At 36.7% G+C, this 17,409-nt stretch overlaps 1 protein-coding gene across 1 annotated transcript; it reads right to left on the reverse strand.

Annotated features, from left to right (window-relative positions):
* Positions 1-536: 536 nt before the first annotated feature.
* Positions 537-11,119, reverse strand: fezf1 (FEZ family zinc finger 1). The gene is made up of 4 exons (XM_042410825.1): positions 9,889-11,119; positions 8,375-8,509; positions 5,521-5,653; positions 537-3,103 (listed from the first exon to the last, which is right to left on the reverse strand). Exons 1-4 carry the CDS (start codon positions 10,714-10,716, stop codon positions 2,868-2,870), a joined length of 1,332 nt encoding a protein of 443 aa, XP_042266759.1. The 5' UTR covers positions 10,717-11,119; the 3' UTR covers positions 537-2,867.
* Between the last annotated feature and the right edge of the window lie 6,290 nt (positions 11,120-17,409).

The following is a 17,409-nucleotide window of genomic DNA, read 5'->3' on the forward strand; positions in this document are numbered from 1 at the left end:
TATGGACACCTGACTGTTGTTTTAAGGCAGACATGAAAAATTGTCAAGTTCTTCTTCTTAAATGACTCCAGTCCTGATAAGAAATACCAGTTTGATTGTATCTTCTGTTACGAATGCTGAGAATGTTTGTCTTAAACATGTTGAAGAACAAGGCTGGTATTATTCTATATTTTTCTTTATGTCAACAAATGCAATGAAAAGACCCAAACCAACAATGTGTTAGTCCGTCTCTCAATACTTTCTGACTTCTCTACCATTAAATCATTTTTAAAAAATGGTTCAGCTGGTCACTGCAGTTTCTACCAAATGTTACTCAAACAGGAGGAAATAATGCTTTTGTTAGGGACTATTTTCCACGGTGGATGAATCCACATTTGGTGCTCTTGTGAGCATGACTGGCAGCAGGACGGTGTGTGTGTTCATGGTGATGTAGCAACATGTCACCCAGTGCAGCGGTGTGACTCACTGATGTGTTTTTAATAGTTTTTGGACAACAACGGAGGTCTACGACACAGATGAATAATCACACACACAATACTTGTAAGTAGGATCAGTGCATTGTTGGTTTGGATCCAAACATGAGATTTGTTGACAAGAAGAGAAATATGTTGGTAAAAATTAAGTTTTTGACAGTAAAATCTGGGTTGTTTCACCTCCACATCCAACATCTCTGGTCTCATCAATCTTACATCCTGAGATGCAACTGAAAAATAATGAAAACTAGTAATCACTGATGACTAATGATATAATAATTAGCCACCATTACAATATAATCGACTAATAATGAGAGGAGTTAAAGTTCAGTTCATCCTCAGTCCGACACGAGCTGAGAGAGACAGAAGCATCTCAGCCAGTCGGGAGGTTTTCTCCAGGCCAGAAGGGTCAGAGGTCAGGGGTCAGGGTCTGAGGGCAGGGACACTGTGGGGTCTGCAGGGTTAGGAAGTGTCCTGATGGCTTTTTTTTTTTGCAGGGTCAAGTTCAAGGGGAAAGGGTCAAGTTTAGGGTCTGGAGGAGTCGAGGACAGGGATTTCTTCTGGGTCACATTTAGGGCGAAGCATCTGAGAAATTTGTACAAATGAAGAGTCTGCTGCGATTTGTAGGAATTAGCAGGAATTAGGACTCGATCAGGAAGGCTTCTTATATTAAGTGAAAGAAATAAAATATCTTTACTTGAGCTAAACAGACTCAAGACCGAAGCAAATAGGGTTCAAAATTCATTGTAATGTGACAAAATACTGTTGGATTTCACGGGTTTAAGGTAGAAATGTGTCCTTCTTGAGCAGGGCCATCGCCAACATTTTACAAATACTGAGGTCATGAGTCCACAAATCGGACTGACAAGTTTCACCAAACCATGATTGTCAACTTTTGCATGGAATTAGGCTGAAGTCACCCCGCTGTATCCATTTCAAAAAGGAGCCGCAATCATGAATCAAGCGGTTGGTTGTCATCCGTGTCCATCACAGAAACTCAAAAAGGGAAACTACATGTAAAAAAAAACAGTTTAGTTTGGTCGTGGTTAGTCCTCCTCTGCCTGTGAAAACTGTCGCGTGTCCTCTGCGGCTCTGCAGGAGCTTCGTCATGTCTGATGATGTCATAGTGATGTCATGAGGGTTACCTCATCTTGGGCTCGGAGACAGATTTATAACAGAAAGTTCACGTAACAAACCGGAGGTGTGGAGTTTGACAGATGTAGCAGGGAGGGTCTAGTCAAAAGACACTGTTGCATTATTGGGAATGTAGTGTTTTTTTAAGCTTGACTAATATACGGAAATAAAAATCAGGATATAATGACTTCCGCTGCTTTGATTTTGACCATTTTTCTTAAATCTGTCCCTCATAAGTCCCCCAACGTTATGGTAGTGCAAAACTAAATCATTGGAGAACCTCTTTAAAGCAACTTTTAGGGAAAAATCAGTAGAGGCAGTGTATTTTTGTCAAATTACTCACTTAAATTACTGATTCGTTCACTTAATGTACTTGTTGACAGAAGCTCCTGCAAGTAAGCAACTTATACCCTCAAATTATTAATTCTGATTACTGAAGAGTCATTTAGATACCGGGCTATACGTCAGGCTTCGTCTGTTAGCTTCGATGTCTCTTGTATGTATTTTACAGGACACAAGATCCTGTTTTGCTCTGAGATGCCGTCAGGATTTTCAGTAATACTGACGTCATGAGTCCAGATTTTAATAAAGGCTGCAACATTTCTCTCACTTCATTTTTTTCTCATTTTATTAATTTATTTAATTGATCGATTATATATTCTGCCCAAATTTATCTTTCACCACTCTCCACACGGAGAAATACTACGTCTCTTTATTAAATTTCAGATTAATCAAATTTCTATTTTTGTATCAGAATCAGACTTCAGTCATCAACTTCATAAAAACTCAACCTCAAGATTGTGGAACATTTTATGGAACAGCCCAATTAAGTCATCTGAGAGGATGATTTAGTGATTTTAGGGCAGTAATTATTGTTTTAAGGAAACTTAAGGAAGCATTTTAAGACTGAAAACGACTCCTATGAGGGAACAAAACCACTGTATTTAGAGAAAATGATTTGTAAATGAAAGGCTCATTGCCTTAACATGGATGATAGTCAGTTCACTTTCAGTAATTTGTTTAAGTCATCTGAGAGCAGGATTTGGTGATTTTAGGGCACCAATTATTGATTAATTAATTAATTTGAGGGCACAAGTTACTAATTTATGAAAAATCGTCCTCCTGACAGCTGCAGAGATACGATAATCTGCTTTATGAGGACTAAAGCTTAGTTCCAGGCCTGATGGGAGAAACGTTTTTTGGTGTTTTTGTTTGAGTGTCGGGTGTAAAGTCATTATTCAGGTCAGAGGTCAGCGTCTCTCAGGCCTGCGGGGGCGACTGCGGGTTGGCCAGCTCGTGCAGCTTCCTGATGTGTTTCTTCAGGTCAAAGTTCCTGCAGAAGCCTTTGCCACAGGTGGGGCAGGTGAAGGGCTTCTTGTCGTTGTGCGTGTGCATGTGGAAGGTGAGGTTGTACACCTGGTGGAACGCCTTGCTGCAGATCGAACACTTGAACTGCTTCTCCCCGCTGTGCGTCAGCTTGTGGTTCTTGTAGTTTCCTGCGCAAAAGACGGGAAAAAAGGTCGAGATGTCAAATCAGGACAAAAAAGAAAATCTCACACAGTTTGTTCAGTTTTGTAGTAAATAATAAATTATGTTTCCAATAAGTTGGACGTTCCCAACTCTGTAAAGTGAAGCCGTGTCTACTCACGACCCCATGTGACATGTTTCAGACATCCATGAGCTGCAGTGGTGGAAAATAACTGAGTGTATTTACTCAAGTACTGTACTTAAGTACAATTTAAGGTACTTGTACTTCACTTGAGTATTTTCATTTTATGCTACTTGATACTTGCTACTCCACTACATTTATCTGACAGCTTAAGTTACTTTTAAGATTGAACTTTAACATAAAATAACATAATGATGAGTTTATAAGTGACGCTGCTTTGTTAAAGATTAAATCAGTGGTTCTCAAACTGTTTGGCTCTTGGCTCTTTACCAAAAAACAGTATGTGTTTGTGTCTCTTTGTCATGTTTTAGATGTCTCTGAGTTGTTTGAGACATTTCCCCTCACATGGTTTCACATAAATAACTGTTTGAGGCCCAAAGAGGTAAAACTCTCCAAAAAATCACAAAAATGCAAAGATTAATGAAAAGCTCATCCTAATTTATGTAGCAGAACTTTGTTTTTTCTTCTTTTCTATTCAATCTATCATCCGAAGACCTCTCAGATTTATCTTGTGACCCTCACAAAGCAGCTCAAACTGGCTCCACCTGAAGCAGCTACAACTATAAAATGTTGCTGATGCATCAAATCATCAGCATTAATAATGTGCTTTGTTAAATTTATTAATATATCAGTCACAGCCTGATTTTCTGCAACACAAGTACTTTTACTTTGGTACCTTAAGTAAATATAGCTGGTAATACTTTACAGTCTTTTTAGTCTTTTTAGTGCCAAAGTCCCTCTTTTTGTTACTATACGTCCACCTGCAGCTCAACAGGGAAACACTGTCCGAGGAAACACAAAGAGGGAATTTGATTCTAAAAAGACTGTAAATGTGTCAGATATCCACTTGATATGACTAACTCAGACTGATGAAGCTGAATAGAAGCTTCACACAGACTTTTAAATGACTGTGTGGACACACTGTGGATTTTATCCTCCATCACTTCCATTGAAAAACAACATACAAGAATTTAGTGGAATCAACTAATATTCATCATTAACTTAACTTATATATAACCTACAAATTAAATAATCAGACATCCCAGCAGTTAAAAGTCTCCAGAGATTCTTCTGATTTTTTAGTTTGAAGAAAACAAACGTCAGGCGTCTGCAGTTAGGTTCAACCATGGACCAGTTGGTTTTTTGTTGTTGTTGTTGGGTTTTTTTAAGGATTTTTTCATTTTGCAGCCACTAACCGGCGCAGTAGAAATGTGGGTCTATATGGTTTGTTTATGTCTGTCAATTAATTTATGAATGAAATTGATTTATAACACTGTTTAGGATTGTGTCTTTTTTCCATTAGTAAGTGAAGACAGATCAGAGTTACAGCTTATTTTAATGCTCATTTGGCTTAAAAAAAAAAAACAACAACTCATATGCAAATACATATTCTGTATTGCACTTTAAGACAAGACATGAACTTTACTGATTATCCATCGATATCTCCTGATCCTGCCTTTTATTTATGGTGGAGTAGTGAAAGTATTGATGTTATCTTATTATCTTAAAAAAAATGGCATCAAACACATTTCTGTTAGACCACCAGATCTGTTACGGTTGAATCAGCTAAAATTGTTGAATGAAAACAGTTGGAATTCACACATTAAAATGTATTTTCTGGTATGTTAATTAGATGTAATTTCAGCACCTTATAGTCACTGTTTTTTGTTTTTTAATCTACAACAGATTTATGAAAAATTATGTTAAAAGTTTTAACATAAACTATGAAAGTCAAACCTTCACATTTCATCAAGGGGCCAAATATTTTTGCTGCAGGGCCAGATTTTGCCCACAGACCACTATTTGCATACCACATACATTTTTATCTAAGCATGTAAGAGATGCACGATGTGTAAAACTGTTGAATGATTTGGTGCAGCAGCAGCAGCAGCAGCAGATTTCCCTCTGGGACAATAAAGTCTTATCTTATCTCACAGTGATATGATAATAAGGTGACAAGTACCTGAGCAGTTCAATAAATTCACAGATCTAAATAAGATAAAAGTGTTTATACAACATGCAATATTTACTCCAGATAACTTCTGGTGGTGTTAGAAGAACTATTTGTATATTTTGACTTAACCTAAACTTTTAAAACAGCTGACAGTTGTCACTCATATTTGGAAGTTGAGACAATACGTTTCCGGTCGTTTGTTTGAGCTTTAGTTCCGTTTTATCAAAAGATTTTTTTTTTAAATTAATAAATGAGCATCAACTCGCTGATTTTCTCTTTATTTTTCTCACCTTTCTGATGAAAACCTTTCCCGCAAAACTCGCATACAAACGGTTTGTATCCCGCGTGGATGCGCGTGTGTGTATTGAGGGTGGAGCTCCGGTTGAACGCTTTTCCGCACTGGTTACACTTGTGCGGTTTTTCCTATAAAAAAAAAAAAGAGGGTTAAAAAAATGTCATCATACTGCATCACATCATATGATATTTTATCAACATTACAGATACTACAGTTTTATATTGATTCACTTTTACTGGTAATATTTTAAGAATATTGTTGGAATTTTTATTTTTTTCAGGATTTTTTTTCCACATTTCTAGCATCATTATTCTGGGAATATTGCAGGAATAAAAACAGGACAGAGTGTATTTCAGCAGAGTGACAGTGACCCACAGGAGGAGCTCAAACACAACAAACAGGCTCCACCAGTATGTCTATAAATGTGTCGGTTTTATTCTCTTCATTATAGAACCACTCAGCACAGATAACACGTTATTTTACAGCTCCTTCAATTTCCGGGAAATTCTTTGAGTAATTTGCAGGTATTTAACGGTTACTTTAGTAAGTCGTTTTACAGAGAAGATGATGCAATTTGGTACACATTATACAAAAACAGAAACAGTGCTGCTAAATTCATTATATTTGGGTTCATGCTCAGTTGTTAATTTGCAAAAAAAAATCCTAATAAATAAGACAATTCTTTAACTGACAGAAAATACTTAGTTTTCAGTGTGTAGTCTTGTGTGTCAGGTGAGCTTGTCCTCCCAATAAAAACGACGGCGTACGACGACACTATATTATGGGTCTAAATTTGTTCGCCAAAAAACGACCTGTAGTTACGTTTGAGTGACAGACGCCATCTAGCGGCCGTAGTAGATAATATAAGGTGACTTCTTTACGAGGTGGAGGTGGGTTGAGGGGATGGCTGGCAGGAGACGGCTGTTCGCTCCCGTTTCCAACCGGGAGTTGGGACATTTTTTTTAAAAACCATAATGTGCTGGTTACTGTTGCCATGACGACGATGGTTGCCACGTTTAACCACGTTTCAATTGATCATTTTAACCCAAACTATGATCTTTCCCTGAACCTGACCAAGTGGTTTTGGTGCCTAAACATAACCAGACCTGAACCGCAGTGTTGTCACCTCATAAAACATCATTATTGTTAAACAGTGATGTTATGTGACGGTTTTTTAAAGCGGCATATTTACGCTCCAGTGGGTCGTTCTGGTCGCAGGAACAAACGGTCTATTTGGAGGATTTGTTGACATATTAACATATTAGGTTGTTTCTTAAAAACTCTTTGATGAGCAGATTTCTCAAATTACATAACCCTGTCAAAGAAATGTCCTGGAAATAAAGTTACACAGCAGCTACTTTTAGGAAATTATTGCCTAATATGCTGCCATATCACAAAACTACACACTGAAAACTGAGAATTTCCTGTCAGTTAATGAGCTGTCAAGAGACTAATTTATTAAGAATTCTTTCAAATTAACAACTATGTATGAACTCAAATATATGACCAACTAAACCAACTTCACACTTTTTTCAGGTTCTTTTCTTGTAATTTGCACCAAACTGCTCCACCCTCTCTGTAAAATGTGCTAAAAATTAAATGTTAAATATCTGCAAATTACTTTTTTATATACTTATTTACTTTTTTTATTATAATTTTCCAGGAAATTAGTGTAAAATTAAAGGATCTATGAAATGGGTTTGTTTTTTTCATGATTTAAAAATACCAGCTCGAATAATAAAGTAAAAATTAATTTACAGTGGGTTTTGTCTTTAACCTTTAAATCCGCTGGTCTTTATTATTATATTAAATATTAAAGCCAGTCTAATTTATTCATTTTATACAGTTAAGCCCTCAGATCCTGCTATTCCTCAAACTGTTTGTTTCTAACAATGTTCTAGTGTCAAAATGTCAAAGCTGTCACTGTTTTTCTGATGTTTTTCACTTTAAAAAAACATTTTATAGGGACCGGAGGTATGTAAATGGTTAAAGTTTGTTGGCAAAGCATCAAGGTGTCACGTAAACTGCAGAGAAACGTTATTATGATGATAACAAACTGAAACAAAAATATGAATGAAGCTTGAAAAAACTCAACATTTTGTCATCTTTAAGTGACTGAAAAAATAAATAAATAGAAAAAAAAGTGTTTTTGTGGGTTTATTATCTTCAATTATATGAAAATTTACCAGCAATATTATTTTAACATGTAGCTCAGTGTTTCTGTCACGCTGAGCTACATATTAAAATAATACTGTAGGAATGTAAACAGCATGAAACTGTGTGTCAGAGCGTGAATGAAGCAAATATTATTACTGTTAATCCTCATAAAGATCAGATAAAAAAAAACATCTCAATCACTCACTTTGATTAAATGTCTCTCAAAAAGTCACCAAAAAGCATTTTTTTAAAGTCACGATCAGTGAATCAAATATAAACCTTCAGGTCAATTATATGAATAGAATCTGCCAACACGATACAAAACAACTGTATTTGATTTTTTTTTTATATTGTCTGTAGATAAGAGAAGTTATTTATGTTTGTAAACAGCCAGAAAATCATTTTTTATATATAAATATTGCAGCTAAAAAAACAGTTTTTATCTGTACCTTTGTTGTAACAAAAACACGATAACAAGTAAAATATTAATAAATAAACATTAATACATATAAATAATAAAATAATAATACATTTCAGAAAAATATAAACACAAACGAAATCGTTAAATAATGACTTTCTGATCGTGGTATGAATTGAACATTAATTAGTAAGAAAGGAATAAAACTACTTTTAATAAAAACTTGCAAACTTATTGATCGGGGATCATAATGATTGATGAAGTCCAGTCTCACCTGAGTGTGGATGATCTTGTGTCGACACAACGTGCTCGCCTGGCGGAAACCTTTCCCGCAAACTTTACACACGAACGGCCGCGCGCCGGTGTGCACGGGCATGTGGCGCGTCAGGTTGTAGTGTGCGTTAAACACCTGAGAGGAAAATAAAAAATACATGATGATTATAATAATAACAACAATAATGTATAAACAAATGTTAAATTCTGCAGGAGCCGCTGATCTGATCAATATTCTAGAAAATCAATTTGATCAATTTTTTATCCTCCGAAGTATAAAAAGTGTAAAATAATCTGACACAGAAATCTGAAATCATCTTATGCTTTATATATTTAAGGGTTCATTAAGTGGCTTTCGATTCAAGCCAATAATAATAATAATAATAATAATAATAATAATAATAATAATGATAATAATAATAATAATAATAATAATAATAATAATAATAATAATAATGATAATAATAATAATAATAATAAGGAGTCTAATCATCCGATTGAGTCTAATTAAATGTAATCGGTGAAGAGTCATTTAATGGACTTAATGGACATAATAACAACCATGTAAAAGTGCACAACAATACGCATAATAATAGTAATAATGATAATAATAAAGATTATTTATTTATATAGAACTTCACAAAACCAGCAAAACGCGTAAGAACTTAAATTCCTTCAAAAACCGTGATGTTCTTTGGAAAATGTGGAATTAATGACAAAATCATCTCGATTTAAAAGTAGAAATTAAGATGATTTATTTCATTTTGTATCTCAATGTTGGTTTTCAATGTTCAATATTTTTGGTTAAAGCTCAATATCTTTTCAAATGAAATGAAATCCCGCAACTAAAAATACAAAAAAACAAAAAACAAAACTAAACTAAACGATCTTTAAAAAAGCAGAAAATTTTAAACAAAACAGAAAGAAAAACGTAAATAAAACCGAATAAATCAACCTGAAAGAAAAGAAAAGACTCAACATCTGTTTTTATTGTCATGTTTATCCAAACAAACGTCAAAATAAACCAAATACTTTCACATCCGGTTATTATTATTATTATTGTTATCATTATTATTACATCAGGTTATTATTATTACTGTTATTGTTATTATTATTATTACATCAGATTATTATCATTATAATTATTATTATTATTATTATTATTCTAAAGACAGTGTGAATGAGTCTGTTCTGTTTTATTTGTTTGTTTGTTATAATAAAAACATCACGTTACAACGTGAAGAATCGTTATTCTAATGTTCTAAATCTAAATCAGAGGAGATTAAGATGAATTGAATCGTTTTCATTTAATGACTCTTTTAGTTTAATAATCCTACAACTAATAAACGATCACTCTAATCTTTTAAAACCCTCAGAAACTGTTTGAGTTTATAATCTGGATTTCCAGCAGGAATTCTGGACAGATTCAGAAATAATCAGCTCCGGTTTGTTTGATTGGTTAATCAGCTGTGATCTGGTTCCTCCCGCGGTTCGGATGAAAACAAACTAACTCACCTTCCCGCAAACCTCGCAGGTGAAAACTTTGGGTTTGTTGCCGGGACAGGAGCCGCTCAGCCGGGCTGCCGCCGCCGCAGCAGCCGCCGCCGCCGCGGAGCCCTTGAAGATCTTGTCTGAGAGGATCTGGTCCCGCTCCTTCATGTAGTGCTGGATCTGGCTCTGAGACAGCTCCTTGAAGGCCTGCACGCCGGACACCGGGTACCGCTCCCCGGCCTGCTGGAGGCCCGGCTTGTTCTTCTCCGCCATGAAGGCTTTGTGCCGGGCGGTGAGCAGGTACGAGGCCATCGGGTGCAGGTTGACCAGGCTGGTCGGAGGCGGACACGCGCCGCTGTCCCCGCTGCAGTTCAGGTAGCACACGGTACCCATGGTGGGGAGGGAGGACTGGTTCACCACCCGGGGTCTGAAGAGTTTGTACTGGCCGGCGCTCTGGCTCACAGCGGAGTCCTCCTGCTGGGTCTTATAGTTCAAACCAAAACCCAAAAAGTCTGCGGGAGCGCCGAGAGAAGACGCGTCCAAGTGTCCCGGATCCAGCCCGGTGATGCTGAGCCGGTGGCCCGGCTCGTACCCAAGCGGCAACAGCGGGATCATGCAATGCAGCGAGGACGGACAGACGTCTTGTTTCCCCACGGGAGCGGACTGGAACCAGCTGGGGAGCGGTATCGACTTGGGTTCGGGCGTCCTGGCCATAATCCGGTCGATGGAGAAAGCGAGAGGCTTGCTGCTGCTGCTGCCGCCGGAGGTGAGCATGTCAGAGCCCGCGGGCTGGCTCCCAGAAGCCGGGGGGGAGCCGAGGATCCCCGCTGGGCGGCGGAGAGGACCGTCCATCACCTCCGCATCAACCGCGCCGCAACAACAACAACAAGCTGCTGGAGGGAAGCCGGGGGTCGGTGTTGCTCCTCACCGGCCCGCTGGAAAGGGCATCATCTGCCGGGGAACCCCCCCCTCCAAATCACCGGCCCCGTTCCCCCGTTTATTGACGCTGATTTCGGGCAATCAGGGCGGTTGTGTCTCGCTCAATAACGGCGTGCGGAGAGCCGAGACCTCGCCGATCGTTACCGTCCAGGAAGGGGAGCGGAAAAGTAGATAATTTGCTCAATTCTCCTCCGTCGATTCTCTGCACTTGTCGCCGCTGGAGGAGGAGGAGGAGAGGAGGAGGAGGTTGTCCTTTACTTGGCAGGACTCCTGCTCAACTGGAAGGTATTTGGTAAATCCCAGGTCCCCTTGTGGCTTCGCGTGACATCATTTTTTTTTTTTTTTTTTTTTTTTTTTTTTTTGAATAGCAACAAGCCAGACGCGCAGCGGCCGCGGGGTCAGGAGCTGTCAGAGTTTTAGATCAGATTTGGACTCATCTTTGGCTTCCGAAACCCAAACCTTTTACGCGCGGTTCAGAGAAGACACAGAGCTGCCACGAGGGTGAACTTAAGACACAAAACGGATCAAGATATTGAACAGAAAATGGATTTGAGTCATCGATCTCAGCCTGGGTGGGATTCGGGTTTTTTGATTCACAAACTTTGACTCGTTTTTCTTCTTCTTCTTCTTCTTCTTCTTCTTCTTCTTCTTCTTCTTCTTCTTCTTCTTTTACGCGCCAGGTTTTTAGAGGCTAAAAACGCGCCCGCGGCAGAAAAGACTCTTCTAGATAAACTGATATCTGCTAAAGAACCGACAGGAGAAAAAAAAAACTACGCGCTCTGTTCTCATCACTTCTTGTCTTTTTTTTTTCAGTCACAAAGATGCAAACAGCTCTTTTGCACACAGAGAGCAGAAAAAAAAAACTGCAAATGCAAATTCCACAGGAAGAATCAGTAAGAGTGACGGTGTAAAAAAAAAAAAAAACCCGCCAACAAAAGATTCATCCTGTTAGTGGTGAAGACAGAGAGGCAGCGGGTTTGATGCTGAATGAGCTGAATTTGCTCTTCAAGGGTTTGAACAAAAGCTGGAGACAAATAAAAGTGACCGCTGAGGGCCTGAAGAGCGACTCGACCGCAGCAGAAAAACACAATTAAACACAGAAAAGAAACATCTGTGTTGGTGGCTGATGTTCTTTTATTACTGTTACACACAAAAAATATTCTAAAATTTAATTTTTGATGTTGTCTCTCTCGGGTAGAGAACTCTGTAAGCGCTGTTCTGTATAAATATTAGAATGTATGACTGAGTAAATAAAATGCATTGAAATATAATAAAAGATACAATCTGTGAATTAAATTCAGCTTCATTCAAAAAAATGAAAATCTGAACATTCAGGTTCAGAATAAAAAAAACAAACAAAACAGATTTACAGTCAGAATTTATGAAAGATTCAAATAATTCCTAAATAGAAAAAAACAGTAAATTAAAGCTGAAAACTACTGTAAAAATTCTTCCTGTAATATTTATTATAAAACATGTTTATAGCGGCAGAAACTGATACAACTGAGCATCAGATGAAGTTTATAAAACCTCAGTAAGGTGAAATGAATTCTTCATGTGTCCGGAGCAGAGAACAAATATTCATAATTACATAAAATTACGCTGCTGGTTGGCCCATAACGATTTTACTATTAATATGCAGCCATTAGATATAATTACAAATAGATATATGAGACAATTAATAATATATTGTAAGGCCCTCTGACACATTAACTCCTTCTGTATTTTAATTACAATTTATTGTTACTGTTTGCATTTTTTCTCCATTTTATAATTTTATTTTAATCATTTTTTGTGTCTTGTACCCTGGTTTGAAAAATACTACATTATTAAAATGTTTATCGATAATAATAATAATAATAGGCCTGATAATATGATTACAACTATTAATATATATGATTACTATTATTATCATATTATTATTATTATTAGTATGCAGCAGTATGAAGGGATGCGGCTGTATTGAGACCAATAATCATCATCTGTGCAGAAATGCAGCGATGACGTGTCAGTGACGTGTCAACTAGTGGTCACTACACTGTAAAACATCATGCAGGAATTTAGTGGAATCAACTAATATTTTCTCATTCATTTTAAATACAGACGTTTTATAATTTCAAGTGAATTCAACCTAAAATTTCCAGTTTTTATTTCAACATCAGTTCATAATTCATAATTATGAGTTCTGAGTTCTTCTGACTGGAAATGATGAGTTGATTGAATGAACTGTTGAGTTCACTCAACTCATTAAATTAAGTCTCTAAACAAACATGATCAAGAATATTAGCAGATTTCCCAGCATGCATTTGTTTGAGAGGTAAATCTCTCCGTCTTGTTTTGTAGTTTTAAGAAAACATGAGTGATGGAAACCTGCTGTGTTAAAAAAAAAGTCATGATTGTTTCTTTTCATGACATTAAAAACAATGTAAACAATGATGTAAGTGAGTGAATTCAGTCTGTGACTCTTCAAATGAAGAAGATGTCAAAGAAAACCAAATTTAATCTGAATTAATCTGCTGGCTTTAGAGGAACTTTTTTTTAATTTGTTGATTTAACCTCAAATTTGAAGGCTGCCCTTCCAGTCATATTTTAAAGCTGTAACAACGAGTAAATATTGAATATAAATACTGACAGAGGAGATAAAAAGTAAAATCTAAACATACTGTGAGCTAAACGCTGAGCATCAAACAGTAAAACACACTGAAGATCATCTGACAGTTCACATTTACAAGCTTCTGAATATCAACACAGGTTAGATATTAAAATATGGATCATTCACCTCCTGAACCACACATGTGTACAAGTACATTTACTCAAGTACAGTTTTGAGGTATTTGTACTTTACTTGAGTATTTCCATGTGATGCTACTTCATACTTCCACTCCACTACATCTGACAGCTTTAGTTGAGTCTCAGATGAAGATGTGACATAAAATAACAATAAATATAATAATAAGGTCATACTTGCTGCTCTGCATGACTTCTGTTCTGTTGTACTTTATTTATGGTGTAAATTTTTATCACTTTATAGGTTTCAAAACATCTCGCCAAAGGACTGCAGTTGAAAATTAGCCAGCTGGCTAACACCAGCACATTTACAGAACTGTTGATTAATAAATAAATAATAAATAAAATGAAAATAATGATGAGTTTATAAATGACGCTGCTGCTGAGAATTGTCTGTAACTCAGATGTCAGCTCAGCATACTTTACTTTATATATTGTATTCTGATATTTTATGTAACTCACAGGAAGTACAAAGTATTATGTTTATTAGTAGTATCAGTGAGAAAGACGTGTGTTAATCTGCCCTGTTTGTTGTCTGCAGGCTTAACCAGCTTTATTATTTCTGAGGCCGAAGAATGAAAATGTTTTAAATTGTTTCCGTGTTGTTTCATCAATATTTATCTCTTGTCTGATTTGATTTCATCCATCTGAGTGTAAATTTATTAGTTTATATCTTAATATAATTTTTTTTAAAAGCATCCAGATCCTCGTTCTTCTTTGTTTCCTGTTCTCACATTAACGGTAAATGTTTATTTTTAGAATCTCACAGCAGACTGAACATCAGCTCAAATCATGAACAACATCTTGCTGTTTATGATATAAAAAAAGAAAGAAATCTGATGCTGTTTATTGGTCTGTTATGCACATTTTTTAATTTGAACTTTACACTTGAATTCTGTGCTATATTTCCTTTTCTTTTTTTGCTTTTCTGAAGCACTTTGCAACCTCAATTATTATTGTCTTACAATTATAATTATATCAACATTAATGATGATGATAATACTGGAGAATGTTGTGTTTGTGTCTCCGTCAAGCAGCAGCAGCAGACTGTTTATGAGGGTAAAAAGGTTCAATGCTCATTTTAATGAGGAGAGAAAAGAAACAACAGCTGATGGACGACGGCCAGCAGACGACTTCCAGGGAACAGAAGTCCTTCAACCTGCAAGATGAAGGTGAAACAGTCCTTACAAACTAAAGTCAGACTCTGATTACTGTGATTTTAATGAGACGAGTTTTAAAACTTTGGGTGAACTTAATGAGTGAGTGTCAAATTCAATCTTGAGTTTAAACTGAGAGCTTTGATGCTTTTATTAACAACATTCAATGGAAAAAAGACACAAACCTTCAGTGATTTCTTACTTACTGTCTTTCACTTTTATTTAAATGGTTTTCTGGAGCTTCGTTGTCGTTGCATCGTTTCTTTCTCTTCTACAAATCTACTTTTACCCTTCTTGACTCTTCGTTGTGATCTGACATCAGAGCCAGCTGGAGCATCAGCATCACCTCACATGGAAATATTTTAAGGTGTTTTCTGCATCATTGTGCAAACTCTGACATATTTGGTAACACTGAGCTTTCCAAGAGAATGTAAAACTAACTTCTGTGAGTTTCAAGTTTGAACTTGAGTTTTAAATCTGCTGCCAACATCTACACTCACTGGACAAAAGATTATGTCAACGTATTTTTGTTTTTTTTCTATTTACGATTAACGTCTCTCATTTCAAAACCATTGGTATAAAACAACAGTCAGAATAGTCACCTTCATCCAACATTTCTTGACTGAGCTGCTTTTGTGCACTTTGTCATATTGAAACAGGAAAGGGCTTCTGTTCCCAAAGATGTGGAAGCTCACTATTGTCTCAACTATCATTGTATAGTGCAGCATTAAGAAAGCTGAAGGGCCTGGAATAAAACAGGAAAAACAGACCAAGACCAAAAGAACCAGGTTGTCCACATACTTTTGGCCATAAAACATGGTTTTAAGGGCACATATTCTGCATATTTCCAGGTGTATGTTTATATTCTGGGGCTCTACTGGAATATCTTTGCATGATTTCCAGTTAAAAACTCCTTATTTATCTTCTACTGGTCCTTTATGCAGCCCCTCAGTTCAGCCTCTGTCTGAAACAGGCCGTTTTAGCTCCTGTCTCTTTAAGGCCCCGCCTCCTGATGAGCCCGCTCTGTTCTGATTGGTCAGCTTTCAGGCAGCTGCGTCATAGCTGTCTTCCGGCAGGTCGGGAGGCAACGTAAACAAACCATGAAACAAACTATAGCAGCAGGATTTCACTACTTTTTCCTGTTCTATACTCAAAATGTCAACTTCTCAATTACATCCGGAATCTGATTCAAAATATGAGAGTGAACAACACATGGAAAAACCTTAGCAACCACCTTAGCAACCAAGGTTTACAGAATGGACAGCCGTTCATGGGCAGTTGTGCCGATGTTGAAAACCGTTGGAAACGAAGCGTTGAGAGCAGGTTGAAGCCCTGACTTTTGACTTGCAGGCAGCATTTCTACATACGTTCACCTCAAGTTTTGGAACTTTGACCATGTTTAACATCTGACATCATAACAGGATATAAATAATTTAAAAAATCACTAGAAGCAGAATACACCCACTTCAAAAATATACTACTTTTTATTTTTCTATATTTCACCCAAATGTCAAATTTGCTACCAGCTTAATATAGATGTTGTGGCTGCTATGAAACAATCACAAGTATATTAAATGTAAGAAGTATTCAGATCCTTTACTTAAGTATTATGAGCTTGATGTAGTTAAAGTATTGCAGTAAAAGTACATAAGTATTATGAGCTTGATGTAGTTAAAGTATTGCAGTAAAAGTACATAAGTATTATGAGCTTGATGTAGTTAAAGTATTGCAGTAAAAGTACATAAGTATTATGAGCTTGATGTAGTTAAAGTATTGCAGTAAAAGTACATAAGTATTATGAGCTTGATGTAGTTAAAGTATTGCAGTAAAAGTAGTGGTTTGGTCCCTCTGACTGATATATTATTATATATGACATCATTAGATTATTAATAGTGAAGCATCAGTGTTAGAGCAGCATGTTACTGTTGTAGCTGCTGGAGGTGGAGCTAGTTTACACTACTTTATATATAGTTAGCTAGTTTAGTCCAGTGGTTCCCAACCTAGGGGTCGGGCCCCTCCAAAGGGTCAGCAGATAAATCTGAGGGGTGGTGAGATGATTAATGGGAGAGGAAAGAAGAAAAAACAAAGTTCTGATACACAAATCTGTTTTCAGTTTTTGGACTTTTTCTCTAATCTTTGATTTTTGCTGAAATATTGGATCATTTGAACATTTATTGAAATGAAAGCATGTGAGAAGTTTAGAGGGAAAAATCACTATTTGGTGGAGCTGTTAACAACTCATAGACATGTGAAATGTGACCCCGACTACACACTGCTTTTTGTAAGACGTCAAAAGACAAAAAGGTTGGAAACCACTGGTTTCATCTTTAACAATGTGTTGTATTTTAAAAGCTTGTTATATTATCCATTGTGTCAAATCTTCATCTGAAAAGAAACTTACCTTCAAACACAAACAAAGTATAAACTGAGTGAATGAAAACCAACGAGGTGGAAACAGGTGCTTTAAAAACACTTTTAATAGTGACACTTAGATAAGACACCTGAACAAAACAGGTGCACAATAAGACAATATAAATATACTTCTTCATATAGATTTTGTCCTTTAGTTTTTGGCCTTTGAACTGCACTGACACAAACTGGACCGGACAGTTAAAAACAAACAGCAGGTGGTTGCACACAGTCGATCGGAGGCCTACACCGA

Source organism: Thunnus maccoyii, chromosome 5 (assembly GCF_910596095.1).
Source record: "Thunnus maccoyii chromosome 5, fThuMac1.1, whole genome shotgun sequence".
Lineage (NCBI taxonomy): Eukaryota > Metazoa > Chordata > Actinopteri > Scombriformes > Scombridae > Thunnus > Thunnus maccoyii.

What these genes read in the sequence shown, in the direction of transcription:
- fezf1 (XM_042410825.1), bottom strand. Translation starts at nt 10,716, where the DNA reads ATGGACGGTCCTCTCCGCCGCCCAGCGGGGATCCTCGGCTCCCCCCCG. An exon ending in CCTGCGAGGTTTGCGGGAAG is followed by an intron (nt 8,510 to 9,888) that starts GTGAGTTAGTTT and finishes TTTTCCTCTCAG; the next exon opens with GTGTTTAACGCACACTACAA. An exon ending in GAAAGGTTTTCATCAGAAAG is followed by an intron (nt 3,104 to 5,520) that starts GTGAGAAAAATA and finishes TCTTTTGCGCAG; the next exon opens with GAAACTACAAGAACCACAAG.